A 26,451-nucleotide genomic window follows, 5' to 3' on the forward strand; every position below is an offset into this window, starting at 1 on the left:
AACAGTGTCCTTTTAATCTTTAGCCAACTTGAAATGTCATGTAAGCACTGAACCAGCAAAGAGATGATACTGCTTAGATAGCAAAATCTCAATTTCTCACTGACCTACAAATCAGAAGCTAGTAGATCAGTGGTGCACTGGCATATTTCCACACTGTAGCACATGGAAACGTTGTAAAAGCTTCTGAAATAAAAAAGCATGTCCACAAGATGCAGGGAAACCATAATTAGAAAAAATGGTAGCAAAGGTACAGAAGATTTAAAACAGTATAGTCAAGTGCCTTATGGAATAAAGATCTTAAAATGTCTAAGGATGCTGTCATTTTGGTGAGACATAGCATAGTGCACATTTTCCAACTTCACAAAATGGTCTTCCAGTACAGTATAAAGTGGATAAATGAAAAAAGAGACGCACCATTTTCCCCATGTTTTCTTAATTAATCTTAATGCCTTGTAAAACTGCCACCAGGTAAATTGCACAGATAAAAGACAAAGGGATTAAGTAGTTTTCTGTTACAGACACCAAACACACAAATCAGTCACTTAAACCAAAAGACAGACTTCAGTGATGAGGTCTTTTTACCATTACACTTTTATCTTACCTGAGGATTACTGATTACAGTGAATGCTGTACAAGATAAAGTATTATCATCACTAGTTATTAGACATTTTCAGGGGGGGGGGAGAGGAGGACAACTTTTCAAGAACATTTCTTTTAGCCAACTGAAATATTGCCTCAATGCAATCAAATTATTCAGTGTTTTAAAATCATGGGGTTTTGTGCCAGAGTCTTCATGGGGCTGTAGCAATAGTCCCACTTTACATGTATCCAACGATTCTAGACTATTTTGTTACAACATAATTGTATCGTTTCCCTCTATTTTTAAGTGGACTAAGTGCCCATGGATAGTGCTATATTTACAATATTGGAAATTGAAATCTTCTAACCTCAAAACCAGTGCAGCAGCAGTGAAAGCTTCCCACTAGTTGCCCCAAATCTAAAATGGAGGAACCATCTCTTAGGCCAAAACTCATTTATCTCCAATTTCTCCATGCTAATGCAGTCTATGGATCTCTGAGACTGCTACAAAGGTGAGCACGTGTGCACCAGAAAATAGAGTAAGACCGACTTCTCATTTCACTAGGCCATCAGAGGTGTTGCATGGTAATTACTTTTTAGTTATAAGCAAATCAAATCTAGTCAGAATTGATCCTGTGACCTAGAACCCTAACTTTGCTTTGTAAAATTACAAAAACACAATCTGAGCCTCCAAATCCTTATTCAAGTTGTCTCACTGCAGGCCATAGCGACTGATTACTCAGGAACTACACTAGTTGGGTGAGTAATGCTTAGATGAGTGAGGGGTAGCTGCATTAGTAAAGGGATATTTAGAGAGATGCTGCACTACAAAGGTTTAGAATCACAACGGGTGTTGTTATGCTAAAGAAAGAAATTATGTATTTTCTAGCCTAAACAAAAATTCACACTTCTAAAAATGTAAACACTTAGGCAAACCTCTTCAAAAGTGTCCAGCAATTTTCACTGTGCAGTTTGGCACACAGGGGGTCCTAATTTTCATAGGTGCTTGTCATCTGGCAACACTATTGACTTGAACTAGAATTGTGGACACTCAGCCCCTCAAGCCTTAGACAACTCAAGATGGAAAAATTTGAGTTTCCATTAATTTGGGGGCACTTGACTCTTTTGGAGTTCACTCTAAGAGGAGGAGGAGGAGGTGATGAGGTCATAAGCCATACAATTCTGTATTCATCAAAGCAGATTACATATGTAAATAAGAATCTAAACTTGAGAAAATATGTTCAAAGAGAGCACCCTGAATCCTTTTGAACATAATTTAAGACTACAATAATGAGTTTAAATGGATAAGTTGATAGGCCAAAATACACAACGTTTAGTGGTATGATAGCACCTTCAGTAGTTAGATTTATTTTCACAGGCTGACCACTATAGTATCAACAGTGATACACTCCCAGTAATGGCAAGTCTTACCAGAAGCTGTACTCAGTTGGTTCTTAGTAGGAGTAGGAATTCAGTGACTAGATTAAGAAAACTAAAGTGTCCTTTATAACAAATGAAAATAATTTAGGGCCCTCATTCCTTTTCCCCATGGTTCCACATTCTCCTCTCCACCATTTCCAGGCATATTTGTGGGTCAAAGTAGAAAACTTCAGTGAAATAATGGCAGTTAATGAATGTAACCAAGACTATATGAAAGACACTTTGTCTCATGTCCTAACTAGGTCTATAAAGCAATGAAGGGTAATAGATGCTGTTCATTTAACATTAAATTATAAGCTATTTGTGCACACCAAAAGGCCACTTTGTGAAAATCTGATTGCCAAATGGCTGTCTGCCAGCCTTTCAAAAAATTGGAGCTTACTACATTTTGCTGCCTGCTCCTAAAACATTGCAGAGAAATAGATAACAAAAGGAATATGATTCATTTAAATAATATCCCAGTCTTATGAATATCACACAGATTCATCCCTGAGCTAGATCACAGAAGTTAGAACCCCAAAACCCTGAAGGGGTTTTGTGGCTTGTCTGGTTTTGGTTGTCGAGGAAGTGGAAAGGGCTAATAGAAAATGAAATGCATGTGCCACTGTTTTTCAGACTTATTTTGGCTTCTTTAAAATGGATAGGGAAAGACCTATTTTTAATAAGCAGGTCAAGTTCTACTGCTTTCCAAAGATAGCTGAGATACATGGTTGTGCTTATTGATAAGGCTATGAGTTGGTCACGGAGGTCACAGAGTCCGTGATTTTACATGACCTCCGCGACTTAAGTCCTGGGAGACGGGGCTCCAGCTGTCAGCCCCAAGCGGTGGGGCTCTGGCTTCCATGAGTTATTGTTTATTGCCCATGTCCTGTCCCTTACTTTGACTAAAATTACCCATGCCAAAATCTTAGCCTTACTTATCGATTACATGACATATGTAAACCATACCTAGTCTGGCATTTAATAGGAGAATACCTCAAGATATCTTTTTTCTTGTTTTTAATATTATAGCAATAGCATATTTCTATCTATTTTTGGGAGAAAATACAATATTTGTCTAGTTGCATGTGTCCTAAGAGTTTTGTGTTAGGAAGATAAAATTCTTTGATCACTGACTCTTCTGAACTGCATGGAGATGTCAATTTAGAATAAAGACTAGGAGCTAGATTCTACTTTAAATGAGACTGGTGTAAACCCAGAGTGATCACTGAATCCAATCTATACTAATATAACAGAATTTGGCCCTTGATCTCCTATGTAGATGAGAGAGGCAGGAGTGCAATATTTGATTGGAACTTCTGCTTTGGAGATTACACTGATAGTTATTACTAAAGCAATCCACTGTATAACATGCTGTCATACTTCCCTTAAATTGGAAAGGGATAAGCTAAATGTAGTCTCACTCTTAGCTATAAAGGCATTTGTTTACAGCATTTGCGTCAATGATTTATACCCACATAATAAAATATTAAGAGCAGCAAATTATAAATCTGGTACTACAACAGTTCTGACAGGTTTTCTGATAGTATACAGTTTAACATGCAAATTTAAATCTACCAGAAACAATGCAGAAATAGTGTTTATTGCATTACATAAAATAAGATGTAGATGCTTTCATTTATATAACTGTAATATGCATATATATGAACTTCTAGGATAAAACGCCAGTCTTCATTATAGCTTGTACAAAATATAAAGTACAACTAAAATGAAGCATTCTACTCTCTCCCAGTGCACTACTGACAAACTCTATATCCTGTCAATAATTCTGCATTTTGCTAACTTATTGGTCCTTTCAATAATAAAGAATTACTGAAACAAAATTCCACTGCAGCAATTTTGAATGAACAGATGAAAACCACAAGCAACGGGAAACAATTTTTCATCAGTTACCTCTAAATATCAGGTCAAATCTATGGTTAAATCCACTGCTTTAGTTATTTATGTTGAGAGGAACCATGTAATAATAATATCAAATCAGCAAAGGCAACTTTGTAGGGATAACAACCAATGTCAAATAAAACAAAGCCTAAGCATCATTAGACAAAACATGGGGATATAACTATACAGTCAAACTGTACTGATCCTCTCAACCTTGCCCACCAAATACATTCCCCTAGCCTGGCAGAGGAAAGAAACCCATTTGCCTAATGGGGCATATAATTTAAATATTTCAGACAACCATTTACAGAGATGTTGCTTAAAATAAATTTAACAACCATCCATCTAAATATCTTGCATTATTGGGATCATAACGTAGATCACAAGTTGTTTTCCTGTAGAAACTATGAATTATCCAGCCTTCCAATTTCTTCAGACATCATACATATGCAGTGCTAGTTTAATATAACAAATCCTAATTTGCTCCAAAGCAGACTCAATATGAAACTGCATTTTTTCCTTATTCCAGTTTCTTCTAACATTTTTTAGAGACAGTAAAATGTCAGGTTCCATTCCTCCACAATACAGAATGTCTACAGTTTTGTAAGTAAGATATCTCTTTAAATCAATAGAAGCTGAAATAGGTGCAGACTGCAGCACTGCATCCAGAGGAAGATACAACCAGCCAATGTCAATATTCTGTCACTTGGGATCAGGAATTTTACCATAAAAAATCCTCACTACATTAAGGAAAAAAATATGTATCCACCAATTTGTAGAGGTCATGCAGTCAATGTTTGAAAAAAATAAACATCATTGGAACATGAAGTGACATGACTTGTGCAAAATTCAGCTTAGTATTTTTTTTTAACATGTTAAGAACAAAAACTGGAGTTCACCATAATTAGGCACAAAAGTACATTATAAAAACTGAGAAATAAATGTTTTAGAAGAATCCAGCTAATACAATACAATATAGGAAAAGAGATGGTCTCTGCCTTTTATATGCTTGATCTGAACATTTTAAAGAGTTGCTCAAGTTTTGGAAACATTAGCTTATAACTATGCAAAGTAATACGGCAGAGAAAAATGCAAAGTAAAAATAATTCCTTTGGCTGGTAAGATTGTAAGAGGATTTAATCATTTCACAATTTAAAATAAAAAGGTTAGTTTTGCTTGCTCTTTGCTACAAAGCAAGAGGCTCATCTCCTATGCACGCCACAAATAACCTGAGCAATGACTTCCCTCTATGACAAGAGCTGCCTATCATATTGCAGAATTAACACAGTATTAGTTTATTTACCGTTTGCATGTGTGTGTGGTGGCTATTTGTAATTTTAGCAATTCACATAGATCAGCTCCTCGCTGTATATCACAGGACAAACAAATATGTATTATTTCAAGCCTGAACTGCAACCTTAAGCAAACAAAGCTAGTCTGCAACCCTGATGCAAAGTCATCCTAAATTCTCTTCACCCTACAAGATCTGTGATACAAGACTGTGATACAGTCCATTCACTCCCCCAAGCCCAATGATCTGCTCACCATCTCTTCTTCTATTTCTGTCCTCAGCTTATCTTCCTTGCCTCTTCTGGCTTCACAGGATCACAAGGAAGAGGGTGTACCAAAAAAACAAACAAACAAACCCTCTTAAATAAAATACTCAGCAACTGATCGGCAGTAGATCAACCAACCTCTTCCTCTCTCCCTTTTCATTTTCCAGAAACAGAAAATATCTCTAAGATCACCACTGCCTGCTACTCACTCATTCCCCGACCCCAGAGAAAACGCTGTAGGTGCATTCGATTTAAATTGCATTTCCTTCCATCCCCCAACTCATAAATTCCTCTCCAGAGATCACAATGGGTACGTCGGATTCAGATTCAATTCCCTTCTTACCCACCAAGCCAACGTACTAGATGCATCCGACTCGGGCTGAATTTCCTCCCTCCCACCTCTAAATTTCTCCCTCTTCATTTACAAAGGGTATTCAAGAAAACCTCTTTATCGAAAGAAAGGGAGGAAAGAGAAGGAGTGTTTAACCCTTTTTTGCATTTACCTTTTTTGCTGCTTTTCTTTTTAAAAAACACAGTTAAGATTCCTTCTTTTTAAAAGACAAATAAACTTGCTGCCATTATCTTTCTATAGGGTCTTCCACTCCCACATCCAGGGTCTGGCGCTCTTCATCTCTCACGGAGAAACAACCTTCCTTATAGTCCTCCCCAAAAGTCTACTTCCCCCCCCAAAAAAGAGGTTGAGGAATAATGTATTTTTAAAGGGTTTTGTGCACACACACACCCTTAGGGCTTACATTTAAACAGTCAACTGTAAAGTTTGTATAACGCCTAATTTCCCCACGCCCTTTTAAAAAGACCCTCGATAAGATGCCCACCAGAGACGCAGTTGGATCTTGTAACTTAGCGTGTACTGTTATTCATCCTTCCAACTCTATTACAGGGTGGGGGCGTTAATCCTTTCTTATCAGTAAAACTTTGGTGGGGGGTAAAAATACTGAGTGATGGAAACAGGAATTCAGGTTTCCCCTCCCTCCTTTAAGGACAGCAAGGCTGATTAGTGTGTCTGTGCTGGGAGCAGAGGAGATAGGGGTGGAAAATAGCTGAATTGTGCTCCAAATCCAGAAAATGGTCCTGCCACTGCTGCTTCTTGCCCCCTAGTTCGCAGCTGTCCGTCTGCAGTCAGCAAACAAAACGACGCAGTCCTCGCTAGCCATGATTTTTCCCATTGGGCATCTTTGTTTTGTTAAACCCAGCAACGACTATCTCATTGGTGAAGTTCCTCTAGTCTGGTCACTGGCTGCTAGCGCAGTTTGGCATTGGACAGCATGAGTGTCCGTCAAAGTGGAATTAACCTCCCCTAGGAGTGAGAGAGAAGTTCACTGGTCCCATTCCGTTTAGGAATACATTATGATTTAATGCTTTTAATTTGTTTAATCACTTGAAATACGATGGTGATTAACAAAAGATCAAAACAGAACATGGTATTAAAAATCCTTCTGAAACACCATAGATTTGCACTTTGCAGATTCTAAAGCACATGTAACAAACTGAAAAGGAAACATGACATCCGGACAGCAAGAACTTTTAGCCCCAAAGTCCAAGCAGCCAAACAAACAGGAGCCTGATCATGCATTCAGATATCCCAAATCTGCATTGATTTCAATGAAAGACTTGAGTGCCAAGATATAGGATTGGGTTGTGCAAGGATTTATGGCACCAGCATAATACATAAACTCAGCATCACTAAGTCCAAGCATTCAAATATTTAGAGGGGCCAAAAATCAGTCTTTTAAAAATTTATGATTTTTAAACAAATTTATGATTGTTTGCCCTTTTTTGTTAAGCCTTTAAATTTCACTTATCACATCTTCGGGTTTTTCCTCAATCTGACACCCCCTGAAAATCAGGCCCTTTTTTCCTGTTGTCAAACTGAGCAACCCAAAATGGAGGTACCCAAAATCACTAATCACCTCTGAAAATCTCAGTCTTCTTGACAAAACCCTTGTGAGATACAACAGTGTAATTATAACTTTGCCGATGGGTAAACTCTGTAGTAAATAATGGGCCTGATTCTGTAAGAGCCCTCTGCCTGGAATTTCCCTTGGCTTCAGTAGGACTTATGTACATAGTGCTTGTAGGATCTATCTAACCAAACCATCAGTGTCAAGTGACATATTCAGCAGAAGCCTCACAACAGCCTATAGGCCATGTCTTCTCTAAATCACAGTTGTGTGAAACATTTCCCCTCACATTCACAATTATGTAACCCTGTTGTGGCTATAATTTTCCATATAGGCAGTTACTGTAAAATTAGGAAAGTATAATGTATTCTTTTAGCTCTTTTAATGTAATGAAACATCTAGAAATAATCAGAAAGAGCCAGTACCATGTGACCATTCAGTTCTGTAGACAACCAGCAAGTGCTTCACAGACCACCAGTGGCCTATGAACCCCTTTCTCAGAATCTCTACCACTTCTTTCACTGAATGCACTCAAAACAAACACGTGATCAGTATCCACTTGAGAATGGACTATTGTAATTTGGTTAATAATAGAAGCTACATGCAGTTCCTCAAAAGATGGAGGTTAACAAAGGACATAATAGCAACTAGGGCTTTTGAGGGAGAAAAGAAAATACTATAGGCACAGGAAGTAGAAGCAGGGGATTAAATGGGCAATAGCCCCACTAAATCTAGTAGGGTGACCAGACGTCCTGATTTTATAGGGATATTTTGGGGTCTTTTTCTTATATATGCTCCCATTTCCCTCCACCCCCATCCTGATTTTTCACATTTGCTGTCTGGTCACCCTAAAATCTAGCTACCCCTTAATGGTCTGCTTTTGGGAAACCTCCTTAAACAAAGTCTTCAAATGCCACAGTAAAACTAATGAAAGGTTTCAGAGTAGCAGCCGTGTTAGTCTGTATCCGCAAAAAGAAGAACAGGAGGACTTGTGGCACCTTAGAGACTAACAAATTTATTAGAGCATCCGAAGAAGTGGGCTGTAGTCCACGAAAGCTTATGCTCTAATAAATTTGTTAGTCTCTAAGGTGCCACAAGTCCTCCTGTTCTTCTTTTTAGTAAAACTAATCAAATTTCTCAAACATATAGAAAACAGGCAAATATGTGGCTTATCAGTGAAAGCCAACACAGTTATCTACATTCTCAAACCATAGAGAATTTGCCACTTCCTCTTCTCCAGGGATGCAACTTCTACTGAAGACATGCAGAGCCTTAACATCAGAGGATGTTTAATAGGTATCAAGCAAAGAAGCATTTCTAATTTGGTTAAATACTTTCAGCAAGAAAGAACTGCTGCCCTAGATTCCTTAACTAAAAGACCTTATTAGCATCTTACAAAAACATAGTCTTATTATGGGAAGGGATACCACACCAAAATGCTAAAATAGAAAAACATGACCAAACTATCACAAAGACAACATATCAAGTTTCCATGGAACACAGTTCATTCAAATTACATTCAAACCTATTCAAACTACCATCCTTATTAAGAAACCTCCTGTCTTAAAAGACCACCTTAAAGTATCTCAGCATATTTTATTTGTCCTTTATTATAGATCCACCTCTGGTAAACAACCAATATGGTTGGTCTCTTGAGTGATAGCTTATGACATGTTTTACTGTACTCTAATCAACCATTCTAAAGCATTTTCTAAGACATTACTTCCCAATAGAGATTTCTTCTGCTTAATGTCAAAATGATCTTCTAGATCGCCTATAAATGTGTTAAATAAAACCTAGTGGAATGCAATAGATTTTTCTAAACAATCTTTGGCCTTAATGCTGCACATTACTGTGTAACTGCTGTCAGGCACTGTATGCTCTCACCTCTCCTTGACTTCAAAAACTGTACAATTAACTAATCAGCTGCAGAGTCATGCAGATCGATAGACTTGTGTAACTTGCCTTATGTTAAATTTGGAAAGCTGTGTTTAATAACATCTTGGAAACTCAAAACTGAAATTTATTTTTCTCTACATTTATGCATGTTGAAGTTTTATTGTGGATATCAGCCTAACATCCTGGTTTAGATCTAATAGCATGAATAGCTCTTGCTATTTTGGAAGTTCTTTTCCTTTCATAGTGCTTCATATTAAAGAACGGTTTTCATACCTTCTATATACCTTTCATACCGCAGGATGACTATGAGTCGACAGTGTGACGTGGCGGTGAAAAAAGCCAATGCTGTCTTGGGATGCATTAGGCGAGGTATATCTAGTAGGGATAAGGAGGTCCTGCTTCCGTTGTACAAGGCGCTGGTGAGACCTCATTTGGAGTACTGTGTGCAGTTCTGGTCTCCCATGTTTAAAAAAGATGAACTCAAACTGGAACGGGTGCAGAGAAGGGCCACTAGGATGATCAGAGGAATGGAAAACCTGTCGTATGAAAGGAGACTAGAGGAGCTTGGGTTGTTTAGTCTGACCAAGCGAAGGCTGAGGGGTGATATGATTGCTATCTTTAAATATATTAGAGGGATTAATACAAGGGAGGGAGATGAATTATTCCAGCTTAGTACTAACGTGGATACGAGAACGAATGGATATAAACTGGCCGTGGGGAAGTTCAGGCTTGAAATTAGACGAAGGTTTCTGACCGTTAGAGGGGTGAAATATTGGAACGGCCTTCCGAGGGAAACGGTGGGGGCGAGGGACTTGTCTGGCTTTAAGATTAAGTTAGATAAGTTTATGGAGGGAATGGTTTAATGGTAAAACATAGTTGTCAAGAAAAACCAAGCAATGGTAGGTAAATAGCATAATGGCTAAAAGGGGTCAGGATGGAGACTCTTGCCTATATGCTCGGGGTCTTACTGATCGCCATATTTGGGGTCGGGAAGGAATTTTCCTCCAGGGCAGATTGGCTGAGCCTCTGGAGGTTTTTCGCCTTCCTCCGCAGCATGGGGCAGGGATCTCTAGCAGGAGGGTCTCTGCCGATTGAAGTCACTAATAACAGGATTGGGGACTTCAGCAGCAGAGTCCAGGGAAGGGGCGGGGATGGTTTTATGGCCTGCAGCGTGCAGGGGGTCAGACCAGATGATCATAATGGTCCCTTCTGACCTTAAAGTCTATGAGTCTATATACTGGGCTTGATTTATCCTCACGGGATAGGTATTAGCCCTCAGAGAGAGCAGTCAGTGTTTCTACTACTACCTTCTCCTGGAGGCTCCGCCAGAAGGCCGTTTGAATTTACAACTGAGGTTCCGCTGAAGCCATGCTACTGCCATTATCTGCCCAGAAAAGCAGGCAGAACCTAAGTGTTTAAGATCTTGTTTGAAAGCCCCACATGGTAAATTCCTTGAGTCACTATTTCAGTGTGGGCAGGTGAACGGCTGAGTTGACCCCATCCTTGTTTAAACCTGCAGTTCCCCGTAGAATCATGAAGGGATTATCAGTTCTGGCCATGCTGCGTTTGACCAAGTAACTGAGGACAAAGCCCCCTCTTTATTTCCCCATTCTGGGATAAACCGGGGTCCTGCCCAGCACCCAGCTCAAAGTAAGTTCAGGGCTCCTCAAATGTGGCTGGGGGATGCAAAGAGCCTTTCTGGCAAGTGAGACTAGCTGGACCACAGCCACCCTGGCCACATGCCACTGAGGGGAGTATGGCAGGTGAGTAGAGCCCTGAAGGGCCATATCTGCATGCTGAGGGGCATAGAAGGGGCATCCTGCAATGGACAATTAGGCCTGGAGCACATCACACCTGAACAAACTTCCCCGCAGTCAAAGTTAGTCAGCACAGAGAGGTGAGGTGACTCCCACCAGCCATGCTCCATCTGCCTGTGCTTTGCAACCCCCACCCTCCCAAACAAGAGGGCACCTGAGCAGGGCTGTTGGGCTAGGGGCCGCCACCCCCAGGTAACCCCTGTCCTGGGTCCATCACCAAGGCCCACAAGGGCGGGAACTGCTACGGGGAGAGGGGAGAGCCGTTGGGGGAGGAGCTAGGGGGGGAGAGAGCTGAGGTAAGCGGAGCGGAGCGGAGTTCCGTGCGGGGAGGAGAGCGCTAAGAACGGAAGAGCCGCACCAGGTGCGGGGAGGGGCAGATCGAAGAGAGGAGCCGAGATTTGGAACGCCGCAGCAACCCTACTTGAGCGACACGGAAGCGAACCAATGAGAGGTCGGGAGAAAAGAGGCTTACGCTCCAATAGCATGCGAAGAAGGCGGGGCCTATGAAGCCAATGGGTGTGTCTGTTGTTACGGTGTCGCCTTTTCCCGGAAGCGTTTAACAGTCCGACGGAGCGCCGCCGTTTCGCTCTGCGTGCTGGGTGAGTGTGAGAATGGCAGTGTCTCGCTGCTCCAGGGCGCGTGGGGGAGACCCTGGAGCTATCAGGCTGTGAGACTAGAAGGGATCTAAAAACTCGCCGTCCGGGGCAGCCTGTAGAGTCAGAGTTGAGGGGTAGGAGCCTGGGTGCCGTCCGCAGCGCCCTGTAGGAGCGGTCCCCAGTCACCGCAGCTTCACCCGTGGGAGGAGTCCCTGGTGGCCTCCCACAAGGGTTTCAGGCCCAGAGGGCGTTGGGGGATGTCCTGCCAATAAGACAGTGATTCTCAAACTTTTGTACTGGTGACCCCTTTCACACACCAAGCCTCTGAGTGTGGCGCCCCTCCCCCTTATAAACTAAAAAACACTTTTTAAATATATATTTAACACCATTATAAATGCTGGATACAAAGTGAGGTTTGGGGTGTAGGCTGACAGCTTGTGACCGCCCCCCCCACATAATAACCTTGTAACTTCTTGAGGGGTCCTGACCCCCAGTTTGAGAACCCCTGCAATAAGGGAAGGATGATCTTGTGGTTAAGGTCTTGGGTGATCTGGATTCATTCTTGGCTCCACCAGTGTCTTCCTGTGGGACCTTGGGCAGGTCATGATATACATATACAGTATAAGTTTTAAATCATTTAAAACAATTTAATGCTGTACTCACCAATGATGATTGCACGACTTTAAACGATTATGTTCTCCAATAGATCAGCAACCTAATAACGAAACAGTGTTAACAGGAAATGAGGAGTTACTGTAATTATCTAGTTAGATGGTGTTTGAGCACAAGCCTAGCTGGTATTGCTCTGGGATTGTGTCTTTTATTTTCTCTTTGTGCCATGGATGTTATAAACAGGGATGTTTATATTTTCAAGCAAGTTGACTTGGATCACAGTGTGTCACAGGGTCTCTTTAATGCCATCTCATGACCCTTATATGGTGATTTAGTGACATTGACAGTTTCACACCCGGTAAAGTAGTTGATAGCAAATAATTAATGTTCAGGAGGCTTTACAGAAAGAAACACTTCCCTCCCTCCAGAAGAATAGCAATCAGTGTTGAATAGTCATTTTAGTTTCCCCCACCCACAGTTACTGGAATCTTTGTAAGTACCACTATTTATTGGTTGACTGTATTGTTTGGTCAACACTTCTATAGGCATTGATGTTATTGTTTTGACAGTCCATTCTATGGTTTAGAGTGAATGACAATATAATAATACCTGAGTAAATGATGGTATAATAATGTTCTGAGACATAATTATTTGCTAAGTGGTTCATTGTCCATTGATGAATCATGTTGTTTACCTTTAATAACATTTTAAACTGCTTAACAGGCATCAACATTACTTCAGTGGGGATCCACCAATATCTTTTAGCTTATTAGCTTGCATAAGTGTAGTTCTGAAGTGACCCTGAGGCTTATCAGTCAATAACATTTTGGATCAAATTATTACCTTAGTTCAGCAAAAGTATCCAATCATGCAGAGTCCAATTAAAATCAATTTTGTAACAGTAACCTCTGATTATTATAGATGAAAAGAATAAGGGATAAATATTTTCTTTTCAGTTTTTGATGCCCTTGAAACCACTTCCCATAGTAAGTTTCTACTTTGGTGCATGCCCTTTCCCAGGCACTCAAGAGGGATGTCTGTCGGTAACAGGAGCAGCATAGCCAAAACTGAAACTAATAGGCATGTTGTGCACAGAGAATCAGAATGGTGGTTCTGAGCATGTTTGGCATTGTTCTTGAGATGGCATGTACAAATGATGCTACTAAATGCCAACAGGGAGCAGAAAAACATTAATTCTAAATGTGCATGAGTAGTCAACAAATACTAATAAAATGTTGACATATGTAAGTACACAGTGAAAGAAGTAATGGATATAACAGCAAGCTTCCAAGTAAGTCTGGCTATGTAGTTGTACAGAAGTTAACAAGAGTAACTATGGAAATGGAGTAGCAATATTATCACTCCTACCTGGAAATCTAGCATAATTACAAGATTTGTTTGCTACACAAATAATCAGAAAAGAAAACTGTTGTCTTTGCATGAATTGTATTAGTTTATAGTTTTGATGATGACCTATTTTGATTGAATTGGACTCCAGAAAATCTATAAGATAGTATTTTCAAAATATTCAGGTTAAAAGGAAAATCTGGAGGAGAAAATGATTACAGTACACTAACTGTGATGGGCTTCGTGGGGTGACGGGGGAGGGAAGGAGAGAGAGCCTGCCATAACCAGAGCACTGCTTTTTTGAGACAAAACCTTTCATCGGTATCACAACTGTATGTAAAAAGTAGTATTTGGGGGGTTGGAGGCGAATCTTAAAATTAACTAAAGGTGAGCTGCAGGCATATTACTCCTTACAGGTCAGTCGTTATTTTGAATAGCCACTTCCAAGTTTATCTAACATTGCCAATTCCAAGTGTTCAAAAATCATGAGTCAGGCCCCCAAAAATCACCATGAGGTTTGCTTAAATTTGTGTTTTTTAAGTCCATAATAATGTTTGGGCGCTTTAATTTGCCTTTTGATTTTTGAGCCATTTGTTAACAGTTGGATTACATTTCCAAACTCTTCTCTGCAACCGTGAGGGCTAGACATTTTTTTCTAAATTGAAAACTGCAATTCTCACCTAATTATCTGAATCCAGGATCTGGGGCTTTAAGAAACAACAAATATTGAGACATGATAAAGTCATGGGTTGGCAACATATTGGTCATCTCATATCTTTAGGACAGATGGCAAAAATATATTAAAGCCAGCTGCTATTCTGGCAGTATACATAGAGATAATAAGAGGAAAGTCATTTGGGCTCTCACTGAAGAAGACACAACCAGTGTGAAAGTCAATCTATTGGAGTGCTTATTAGAATCTGTAATCTTGTCCTATTAGTGGTAGATAGGCAGAGGTTTGAGTTCCAGCCAAGGGCAGATTTCATGCTGTCGCTTCGTTATGCTGAGTTAAAACCAACTGAACACCTACTTTTGTAAAAGCAACAGTTGATTATTTTTTAAGTAATTTTTATTATATCAGTGAATTAATACAATAAAACAGGATATTCTTCCTTTAAAATAAAAAAGCAAAGAGAAAAAACTGTCTTCTAAGATGTTGGCAAACTCAGCAGTGTTGGCAACCTAGATAAATACAGGTTTATGGTGAGGGTCAAGTCTTACCAATTGACCCTTCCACCATTGACTGAGACAAAACAAACGTGGCCAAACTGCTGTATCAGAAAGCTGATAACTTTTAAAGCAGCTGTGATATAAAAGTTAAACAAAACTATTTCTGGACCTCTGCGTTTCTATAGTAATGAAACTGTAAGTTACTTTTAGTTGCATTAGTGGATTTTAGAAAACTTACAATGGCAAAACCCCAGTCTTCCTATGGATACTGTGTACCTGAGTCTACCAGTAAAACGATGAATGAGTGAGGATCTTAGTCACTCTCCTGCAGTAGTATGAAAGCATTTTCTAATACTTTTATTAGGCTTTCATAGACTATAAATGCTATTGTTATGGGTCTGCTGAGAGTTATGTTGGAGCATGTGGTATGAGGAACAAAGACAAATTGTCCCATTTGTATTGTCTGAAATACTAGATACTTATTGTTTCTGCTGTCAAATACTGCAGCATAATGTAGTTAAGCCTGATAACTTCTCATTACACTCCATGTTTTGGATATATATCCTCTGTTCTGGTGTAGAGCACCTAAGAAAAACCATGTGTGTGCGCATACAAAACTTCCAAGGTTTTATCTTGTTAGCATTAAACTCAACACATTTACTAATATAGAAAGTAGGCTGCTGAACTGCTTAAGGGGCCTATCCAGGTTAAAGGATCTTCTTTGGACAGTTCCTAGTCTATGGATGTGCTATTGCCTTGTACTCCATGAGCAGAGCATGCTACTGATTCTGAGGGGTTGGGGAGCATACCCTTGACACTGTCTGTGGAATACAACATAATTTAGACACTTAATCTGAGAATCTTGTGGGTTTTTTTTTTTTTTTTTTTTTTACAAAGATTGGGTATGTATTAGAAGTCCTCTTCAGTTTACAGGGAAAGAAACTGATGTGCAGAGCAGTTAAAATATGTCTAATTAACCTAATTTGGAAATATAATCTAGGCCTCTGCTCTAACCACTAGATAAATGGCCTCACTAAGCATCATGCAGCCCCCTATGATCATTCCCTTCCCTTTGCTAGATTAACTTTACTGGCAATCAGGATTATGAATCTGAGGTTGACTGGGATGTGTCAGTGAATTTACTAAGTAATTAGTGATCTATTTCTTTTTTTAATCCCAAAGCTGTACTATGGGGCTGTTTCTCTTTTGTCTGATATGTAACTGGAGGGAGAAATCTTTAAGGATCCATTTCCCAAAACAAGCACCTTCAGCTGATTTCTATTCTTCAAGGAGGAAGAAAACAAAGGAGTGGAATAAACTGAAAATTAAACAATCAGTCGTGCCAAAAGGAGGGGCAAAAAATCTGGTGAAGGAGATTGCAGCTCTCCAGAAACACAAGGTTGATCAGTGGAGGAGGATTAGCAGCATTCCTGAGAAATGGGAGCAAGCGAGCTTTCCCCCATCCTTGGCTGCCAATTTGTTAAATGCTTCTTGCCTACAGGTCAGGTTTGTTGCGCTTTGCCTTCTTGGAGTGGGAGAGAGGCAGTATGCTATGGATTTACCCCCCTGTAGGATAGGTGTCCCAGAGGGATCAATTGATAGTCTGAAGATGGAAAGTGTTAATGTTTATATCTTGTAAAGGAGCGCTACACGCTCAGTCTTGTCAGTGGCAGTCTCTTGTTTTGTGCAGCTAATTTGGTCTTCAGTGGAGGGCTGACTTTTTCCCCTGTTTTCATAAAAATGTGAAGGAGCCAACCGCTGTATTTTTCCAACTCTTGAGCAATCTGGAAGCCTGCTGATGTGACTTCTGATCTTGTATTTTTTTGTTTTTTTTCCACTTTCTGGCTGACTCCTGCAAGCAGGGAACTTGCAAAATAAAAACCAGTGGTCAACACATTCTCTCATGGAATAGACATTCTGTTTCCTTGGTAACAAGGCATCCAATAACTAAGCTCACTATTGGAAAATAGAAGAACAGGAGGACTTGTGGCACCTTAGAGACTAACAAATTTATTAGAGCATAAGCTTTCGTGGACTATAGCCCACTTCTTCGGATGCATATAGAATGGAACATATATTGAGGAGATATATATACACACATACAGAGAGCATAAACAGGTGGGAGTTGTCTTACCACCTCTGAGAGGCCAATTAATTAAGAGAAAAAAACTTTTGAAGTGATAATCAAGCTAGCCCAGCACAGACAGACAGTTAGATAACAAGTGTGAGAATACTTACAAGGGGAGATAGATTTCAATGTTTGTAATGGCCCAACCATTCCCAGTCCTTATTTAAACCGGAGTTGATTGTGTCTAGTTTGCATATCAATTCTAGCTCAGCAGTTTCTCGTTGGAGTCTGTTTTTGAAGTTTTTCTGTTGTAATATAGCCACCCGCAGGTCTGTCACTGAATGACCAGACAGGTTAAAGTGTTCTCCCACTGGTTTTTGAGTATTTTGATTCCTGATGTCAGATTTGTGTCCATTAATTCTTTTGCGTAGAGACTGTCCGGTTTGGCCAATGTACATGGCAGAGGGGCATTGCTGGCACATGATGGCATATATCACATTGGTAGATGTGCAGGTGAACGAGCCCCTGATGGTATGGCTGATGTGATTAGGTCCTATGATGATGTCACTGGAATAGATATGTGGACAGAGTTGACATCGGGGTTTGTTACAAGGATAGGTTCCTGGGTTAGTGGTTTTGTTCAGTGATGTGTGGTTGCTGGTGAGTATTTGCTTTAGGTTGGGGGGTTGTCTGTAAAATATATTGGAAAATATAATCCCAACTATACATATAAAATGATGGGGTCTAAATTAGCTGTTACCACTCAAGAAAGAGATCTTAGAGTCATTGTGGATAGTTCTCTGAAAACATCCACTCACTGTGAAGCGGCAGTCAAAAAAACTAACAGAATGTTGTGAATCATTAAGGGATATATAATAAGATAGAAAATATCATATTGCCTCTATATGAATCCATGGTACGCCCACATCTTGAATGCTGTGTGCAGATGTGCTCACCCCATCTCAAAAAAGATATATTGGAATTGGAAAAGGTTCAGAAAAGGACAACAAAAATGATTAGGGATATGGAACGCTTTGGATATGAGGAGAATAATAAGACTGGGACTTTTCAGCTTGGAAAAGAGACAACTAAAGGGGAGGATACGATAGAGGTCTATAAAATCATGACTGGTTTGGAGAAAGTAAATAAGAAAGTGTTTACTCCTTCTCATAATACAAGAACTGGGTGGGGGGGCAAAATTAATAGGCAGCAGGTTTAAAACAAACAAAAGGAAGTATTTTTTCACACAACGCACAGTCTGTGGACCTCCTTGGCAGGGGATGTTGTGAAGGCCAAGACTATAACAGGGTTCAAAAAAGAGCTAGATAAGTTCCTGGAGGATAGGTCCATCAGTGGCTATTAGCCGGGATGGGCAGGAATAGTGTCCCTAGCCTCTGTTTGCCAGAAGCTGGGAATGGGTGCCAGGTGGTGGATCACTTGATGATTACCTGTTCTGTTTCTTCCCTCTGGGACACCTGTCATTGGCCACTGTCAGAAGACAGGATACTGGGCTAGATGAACCTTTGGTCTGACCCAGTATGGCCGTTCTTATAGTTGCTCTTTATTAAATATCTTCAGTTACTTAAACGAATTGATTGAGAAATTATATTTAGTTTAATGATTTGAGATGTACCTAAATAAGACACCCGCTAAGATCTGAACACTTGCAAACTTGGTGGAATTTAGGCCTTCTTCACAGAAATCTGTACAATAAACTGGATTGTTTCCAGTATTCTCTCCATCGTGTAAATGAAGATGTTGAGATGGTCAAATGCTCTGAGATAGGAAATAAAATGAGGTTGTGAGATGCCTAATGCAGGTTGCTTCAATTGAAGACAAGCTGAGGGAGGCTAGGCTATTGTGCTCTGGGCACATCCAGTAGAGATCTGAAAGCTGTATCAGTAGGATGGCTCTTGAAATGATCATGGATGGAAGGAGACCAGAGACTCGGTATGTGGACTGGACGTGAGCCGACCTCAAAGAGATCAATCTGGCATATGAGCATATGTGTTTTAGAAGAAGGCTATAAAAGTTGCTGATCCAGAATAGGAAAGTGACAAGAAAGAAGAAGAAACTGGATTGTTTCCCATGATCTTAATTCAGTGGCTTTCCAACTTTCATTTTTCAGACTACTTTTTAGATGTTCATTTAGGGAACCACCTCCATTCACACCAAACCCAAATCCCTCACTGCTTGGTTGACAAACAGTTTAATGCTTGTGAACTGCTGTGTAGTTCTCCATAAATTACAGGTGATCATTGACAACCACTTCTCTTAATGTTTGGGGTATTTCTGGACAGAATGGTATCTTGTAATGGAACAATTTCTTCCAAAATACTGGACTGGAACACCTGGCTTTCCCTTATCTGTTACAAATGAACTTTGTTTCTTTGAAAACCTGACTATTCTAAATGGGAAACCTCATTCTATTCCTAATTTGATTCAGTGCTTTTTTGCATATTGCTGTAAATGACAGGTTTTGCCAAGTAATTGGTCTCTAAGTATTTTGACACATTACCTAAACAATACCTAGATGGATGTCACATTCTCCAGAGTTTAGAATAGAGGAATAAGATCAACTCTCGGATATCTACTTGTCTACAGTAGAATTCTCACTGTTGCTATCACCAATGTAGTTGCACTGGTGGGAAGTATAATGAAAAAAACAATATAGACACATACATCCTTTGTTTTACTTCACTCCTACTCCCCCAAGGCATGTAATTTGATCTGTGCATCCTTTATTCCAGCTGGAAAATAGGGTGAAAAGCAGGAACTGCAGGGAAATCTGGGTTGTGACTATGAACTGAGCTTTTCTTGGTAAATGCCTAAAATATCAAATGTGAATATCTTATCTTGCTTTGTCTTTATACATAGTATTAACATATTTAATTGTTACCCTTATATAAAGTAACCAATGTTGTGGTTTAATTTGAAAACCATATTTATGAAGAGTTGCTTTTTACCTGCATAATGCTAGTGCTAAAATCAATGTATATTGTTTAAACTAGTTTAATTTACTATTATCAGTGATTTAAAATGTTCTACCTCAGCGATAAGCTATCCTTTTCTTTTAACTCTTGACTTGAAGGAGAATTTGGGTGGATTTTTTTAATCAATATTTCTAGGCAAATGATTGACAAATTCCAGAAAAGGTAGTACAAGCAAATTGGTCTGTGTGCCCCAGTTTGTAAGTCTTAGATGGCTGAACTTTTCTCCTTTTCTTATTGGGAAAAGATTGGTTTAAAAAACACACACCCAAGTGGTGTATAGAATACGGCTGAAAACTGAGACTACTGTCAAAATAGGTCAGAGAGCTCACCTGCCAAGGTTGACACTTTTTTCTTTATATTTCCACTCTTTTAAAAAAAGTTACTGACGACATTAGGATTACCGAGGGGCAGTAAAGTAGAAGATCCTGTAAACCCTTCAAAAATGAGCTGCGTTTGAAAATGGTGCTCAAACGTGTTTGTTCTCTATACTGAATTTGAACATGTTAAGATGGTCTCTATAGACCCCAGCACATTCCGTTCAATAAACTGCCTCTTGAGATGGGAGAAATATTTTCAGACGCAACTTATTTGCTTTACCATGGTGCCATCATATTTCTGTGGCTTTAGTTTTTTGTTGTTGTTGGTTTTTATAAAAACAGCTCAGATCTATCTTGTCCAGTTCATCTCTGTACAAACCATTGGGCTCTAGCCAAATGCAATTGAAACTGCTGTCAGATAGCTGCACAAAAGGAATACATGCTACATGAGAAGACTGCAAAGGGGAATTATTGAAATGGCTCAAACATAAGGCAGCTGTGAGAAGGGCTTCCGTGGTTGAAAGTGAATAAATGTTTTTGAATCTTTGACTTGTCAAATAGAACATACTTTCATAGTGTCTGAATTACATTTCAATGTGCATTCTCACTCACTCCACCAAGAATGGCACTGAAAGAAAATGGAGACAAATAGATTCTTCCTTGGCCTAGTGATATAGTGGTCAGTTGAGGCAAATTCAGTGAGTAAAATAGAGTATGTATTTATTGTTGTGGCACATAAAACTATCAGAATCTAGTGACTAATGAGTTTTAGCTGTGCATTAGTATGTAGTGTAAAGAACAGTTTCAGATCAGTTGTGTAGTGGTTGACATTGCAGTGGTAACTGACAGATGTTATTTATGATGGTTTATTTACAAAAACAAAATGAATAACAAATGGCTTCATATTTCAGACATTTCTATTGACAGTTCTTCAGAGCAAGATGGGTATACATCAAATTTGTGAGCTAATTGTTCCTAATCAGCCAAATGGTGCTAAACCAAATGAAAAGAGAATACATATATTGTGCATTTACCTTTTAAGTGCGCCCCTCCTCCCGTACACAGATCCCTGTCTTTGCATACATCAGATCATGCATTTTAACAGACCCCTTATAATAGAACAGCACACTATGCTGTCAGAGTGTCATCAGTCATCATCACAGAGTAATAATTAGCATAAGAATGCCAGTTACCTGCATTGTCACTCTAGTGTCACTTTCAGAATCAGCAGAGCATTTTGAAGCAGAATACTTAATTGCAGAATACTTGCAACTCTTGTTTCAGACTAGCTGTTTTTGTCTGTTAGTAATAACTGAGTTCAGTGGTAGAATAAAATTCCATTGCAGTAGTAGAAGCCTTTTGCTATCACTTTGACCTTTGACCCTATCTTTCCTTTTGCTCACTAAAGATAGTGAGATTAGAGCTAAATAAACTCATTCACTCTTTATTTACACTGAAGACCTTGAAGGGCCATCTTCAACTTTTTAATATTCATTCATTCTCTAGCAATAATGGGCCTTGTCATATTAAACACATCAAACAGCGCAAATACTTAGGATTTTTGTTAGAAGAGAATATGTTAGCCTCATCTTTATATCTTTATTGTGGTTAACCTTTTCCCATTAAGTTCTCCCCACAAACTGGAGAATGATTTTGTGCTGCACAGTGAGGCATCAGTTTCATGTTTTCCTTTATTTTTGAGTGAAGCTGGGAAATATGCTTCTGGGTGGCCTTACAATTTGTAGTGTTTGCTGTGGGATCTGGTTGCAAGTATCTTCCTGTTCTGGTCCCACTGCTGGAGGAAAAGATCTATAGAAGATAATGTGGTAGCACACTAGACTGGGAGCTAAGAACCCCTGAGTTCTAATGCCAGCTTCATCAGACTTGTGACCATGCACAGTCAGTTTTTCATGTGTCTGCTGACTTTTGGGTAGCCACCTTGGGACACTTTGGGCTATCTAACTTCTCAATGGAATCTTACTCAGCATTTCTGTTCCCTGCATATATGTAGTCTCATTTTTTTTCACTAAGTACAGCAGATAAGATTTCCCTCCCTACCCGCACTGTCTTAAATTACGAACTAGCTTCCAGTCAAGGTAGCAGGTCTGTGATGGGATAACTAGTGGAATGGTGATACCACAAGAGACTAAATACTAAGAAATTGAGAGAGGAAGCAGCAGTAGTCTGGTTTAAAACTTTTTGTTTAACTTCAGTGACCAATATGTTGGCAAAATAAAAAAGCAGATGGCTATTGGTGAAGTTACAGAAATATACAGCAATGAAAGGTACTAAACACTAACCCAGTCAAATAGTACAAAATCTTTGTTACATAGAATTAAGCCTAGGATCTATTTTTAAGAGATCGTCAGTTCCCATATGGCAGAATGAAAGTTTGCTTTCCTGATCTAAAAAAGTGGCTGCTATAACTTAGACAAGCCCCTCCTCACTTACAGGGAACAATTTTCTTAATTCCGTTAAAATCATGTCTTTATTACTTTACTTCATATAACATCCAGAACTTACTAGTAGCTATAAAAATATAGACCAGAACTCAGCCCTAAAATGCTTACAGGTGAGGAGGCCCAACCTGTGTCGTCTGCTGAAACCAGTTTTATCATCTGTGCCTCATCCCCACTCCAAACAGGTATAGGCAATCTCCTGTCTTAGTACACACTTCCAGTATCTATTGTACATCACTGTAAAATCTCCCAATAAACATGATTAAAGTATATGTGGGGCAGGTGCCTGGTCAAGCTGAGTTGGAAGGTTGCAGAGCAGTAATATATCAAGATCATTCATACTACCTCTTAATATAATAATTCATGCATCTTGATATAGCTGTGTGTCAGACTGGAATTCATTGCTTACCAAAACTGTTATAATTCATCCTGAAAGCAATACCTCAACTTTTCTTTCCTACTATTTACAACTCCCTCCCCTTACACCATTTGCCTGATGAAAGTCACATTCCTTAAGTGACTTTATTCAGAAAAGCAATGTTCCTTGCTTTTCAAGGCTCTCAGCCACACATCTCAACTCTGTAGTTCTGTATTGAAACTTGAGTACTGATTCCTTATTTTCATACCCTATGCTTCCATAATTGTCTTGTAACTTTAGTTCAAAGCCCTTAAACATTTTATTGATAAGAAGCTTGTGGTCTGGATTGTGTTTAATTGATATCTGAAATTATTTTGAGCAAATAAACCTATATATCTATTTTTTTTCCCCACAGGCTCTTTGGGTGTGTCTACCCAGCAAAGAAAAACTCACGGTTAGCCCATGCCAGTCGACTCAGGTTCGTGGGGTTGTTTCACTGCTGTGTAGACTTCCGGGCTCAGGCTGGAGCCCAAGCCCATTTCTTCGCTGTATAGACCTACCCTTTGGGCCTGAAGGAGTAATTTAGAGAGCTAAAACACTTTGTAGGCTAGGTCTCTTGATTTGGCCTCTTAAATGGATCCCAGAGGAACATAAAAAGCCCATCTAAATTTGTAAAAATAAATGCAAGTAATATAAGTACTAAACTAATGGGTCACACCAATTCTGTGCCTCCAAGATCTGGAAAACACAGTGAATATTTCTGTTTCATTGCCCTGCTTCCAAGAACAGAACAAATAAGACTGGGGTGTCTCAGAGGGAATCAATATTGGGAAACGGTGATATCATCTTCAGATAGTGACTTAGCAAGTAGATTCAAGCCCATGCAGATCAGTGTGTCATTACCCATGCTGGGTTAGGAGGAGGTCTAGCTGAGCAGACCCAGAGCCTGTTGGAGTGCAAATGACGGCAGTAAGATGTCAGACATGGCTCTGCTGCAACCTGTGGAGGATTCTTTTCTGACTTCCCCACCTCTCCTCCTTGATTGCTGCAGAAACTCCTCCCACAAGTTAATTTGAATGTGACAAAAGAAAATGGATAAGGCCCTTACCTGAATATCTAGAACTGGAATAACTTCCCTGGAGTTCAGTTTGTGGAGAGACAAAGGGTATGTCTCTTGAGATTGGGAGGAAATGTACTCTAATTCACTGAATGGTAGAAGGTGGGTGGATTTGGGATTCCCTAAAAGGTGTTTTGACAAGTTGGATGACCAGTTGACATTGTATCTCCTTGTGGCTGCCTGAGAAAGTATGTTGAGCCTTTGGGAGCTTTCCTCAAGACATTTGGAGAAAAATGTTCTAGTATTAAGATTAATGAGCATATTTGTTTAATCGGAGTTCTTTGGATTTTCTTCTGTACGTTAAGAAAAATTAGTTCCTCTATCTCCAGAATTTCCTGTTCTGTTTACACCTATATATTCTCTGAAAGAACTTGAGTCTGCTAAAAGAATAGTATCTTGAGGAGTGAAGCAACCTAATGTAACAGTCCTCAAAACATGCTGCTACAATATAGAGAGCTGAGGGAAACTATCCTTCATCTTTCCTCTCTAGAAGCATCCTCTCCTTCCCCCCCATTCCCATATTACAGCTGGACTTTTAGCATTCACAAGATATCATACAAAAATGAATTGGAAAATACAATTCCTTAATACATGAGAATCCTCATAATTTATGAAAAATGTGTTTGCATAAAGCAACATGAATTCTTAAAGATTACAAGCAGTGAAATGTGTAGTGACATCAGGAAACAATGCAATTGCATCCCCTGTCTGTGATCACATTATGATGTAATTGCCAACATGGATAACTTTCTATCTAAATATGATTAGGTTCTATTTGTAATAGTAGACTTGTTTTTTGAAATAAAGATGTTCAGCTAGGGCAAAAAGAACGAGGAGTACTTGTGGCACTTTGGAGACTAACATTTATTTGGGCATAAGCTTTCGTGGGCTAAAACCCACTTCATCGGATGCATGCAGTGGAAAATACAGTAGGAAGATATATATATATAGATATATATATATATACACACACACTCACACACATTATCAGCAGGAGGAAAAAAAACTTTTGTAGTGATAATCAAGATGGCCCATTTCAAACAGTTGACAAGAAGGTGTGAGTAACAGTAGGGGAAAAATTAGCATGGGGAAATAGTTTTTACTTTGTGTAATGACCCATCCACTCCCAGTCTTTATTCAAGCCTAATTTAATGGTGTCCAGTTTGCAAATTAATTCCAGTTCTTCAGTTCTCATTGGAGTCTGTTTTTGAAGTATTTGTTGTTGAAGAATTGCGACTTTTAGGTCTTTAATTGAGTGACCAGGGAGGTTGAAGTGTTCTCCAACTGGTTTTTGAATGTTATAATTCATCTGATTTGTGTCCATTTATTCTTTTGCGTAGAGACTGTCCAGTTTGGCCAATGTACATGGCAGAGGGGCATTGTTGGCACACAATGGCATGTATCACATTGGTAGATGTGCAGGTGAATGAGCCTCTGAACGTGTGGCTGATGTGATTAGGTCCTATGATGGTGTCCCTTGAATAGATATGTGGACAGAGTTGGCAACGGGCTTGGTTGCAAGGATAGGTTCCTGGATTAGTGTTTTTGTTGTGTGCTGTGTGGTTGCTGGCAAGTATTTGCTTCAAGTTGGGGGGCTGTCTGTAAGCGAGGACTGGCCTGTCTCCCAAGATCTGTGAGAGTGAGGGTTCATTTTCTAGGATAGGTTGTAGATCCTTGATGATGCGCTGGAGAGGTTTTAGTTGGGGGCTGAAGGTGACAGCTAGTGGCGTTCTATTACTTTCTTTGTTGGGCCTGTCCTGGAGTAGGTGATTTCTGGGTGATAATCTGTTTCTTCACTTCAGCAGGTGAGTATTGTAATTTTAAGAAGGCTTGAGAGAGGTCGTGTAGGTGTTTGTCTGAGGGATTGGAGCAAATGCAGTTGTATCTTAGAGCTTGGCTGTAGACAATGGATCGTGTGATGTGTTCTGGATGAAAGCTGGAGGCATGTAGGCAAGTATAGCGGTCAGTAGGTTTCCGGTATAGGGTGGTGTTTATGGGACTATCGCTTATTAGCACTGTAGTGTCCAGGAAGTGGATCTCTTGTGTGGACTGGTCCAGGCTGAGGTTGATGGGGTGGAAATTGTTGAAATCATGGTGGAATTCCTCAAGGGCTTCTTTTCCATGGGTCCAGATGATGATGATGTCCACAATGTAGCACAAGTAGAGATGGGGCATTAGGGGACGAGAGCTGAGGAAATGTTCTTCTAAGTCAACCATAAAAATGTTGGCATAGTGTGGGGCCATGCGGGTACCCATAGCAGTGCCGCTGACTTGAAGGTATACATTGTCCCCAAATGTGACATAGTTGTGGGTGAGGACA

The 26,451-nt window shown here is 39.7% G+C and overlaps 2 protein-coding genes across 37 annotated transcripts in view; one reads left to right on the forward strand and one right to left on the reverse strand.

Annotated features, from left to right (window-relative positions):
• Window positions 1–6,648, reverse strand: part of ARVCF (ARVCF delta catenin family member) — a 437,864-nt gene extending 431,216 nt beyond the window's left edge. For 7 of the 14 annotated variants that reach the window (XM_065568005.1, XM_065568006.1, XM_065568000.1 and 4 more), the window contains exon 1: window positions 5,446–5,732. The gene's annotated coding sequence lies outside the window, so the exon portion shown is untranslated. Of the gene's footprint in view, window positions 1–5,445; window positions 5,803–5,959 lie in introns of those variants that run through there. The other 7 variants (XM_065568009.1, XM_065568004.1, XM_065568001.1 and 4 more) reach the window with 7 other exon arrangements.
• Window positions 6,649–11,554: 4,906 nt separating this feature from the next.
• Window positions 11,555–26,451, forward strand: part of TANGO2 (transport and golgi organization 2 homolog) — a 79,817-nt gene continuing 64,920 nt past the window's right edge. For 8 of the 23 annotated variants that reach the window (XR_010592875.1, XR_010592879.1, XR_010592877.1 and 5 more), the window contains exon 1: window positions 11,555–11,693. Coding sequence is in view for 1 of the 23 variants with exons in the window: in XM_065568463.1 (XP_065424535.1) it covers window positions 16,304–16,320 (17 nt within the window). In the remaining 22 variants the exon portion in view is untranslated. Of the gene's footprint in view, window positions 11,694–13,258; window positions 13,289–16,109; window positions 16,321–23,429; window positions 23,493–26,451 lie in introns of those variants that run through there. The other 15 variants (XM_005294997.5, XM_042852588.2, XM_065568471.1 and 12 more) reach the window with 11 other exon arrangements.

The sequence above is a fragment of the Chrysemys picta genome, chromosome 15 (assembly GCF_011386835.1).
Source record: "Chrysemys picta bellii isolate R12L10 chromosome 15, ASM1138683v2, whole genome shotgun sequence".
Classification (NCBI taxonomy): Eukaryota; Metazoa; Chordata; order Testudines; family Emydidae; genus Chrysemys; species Chrysemys picta.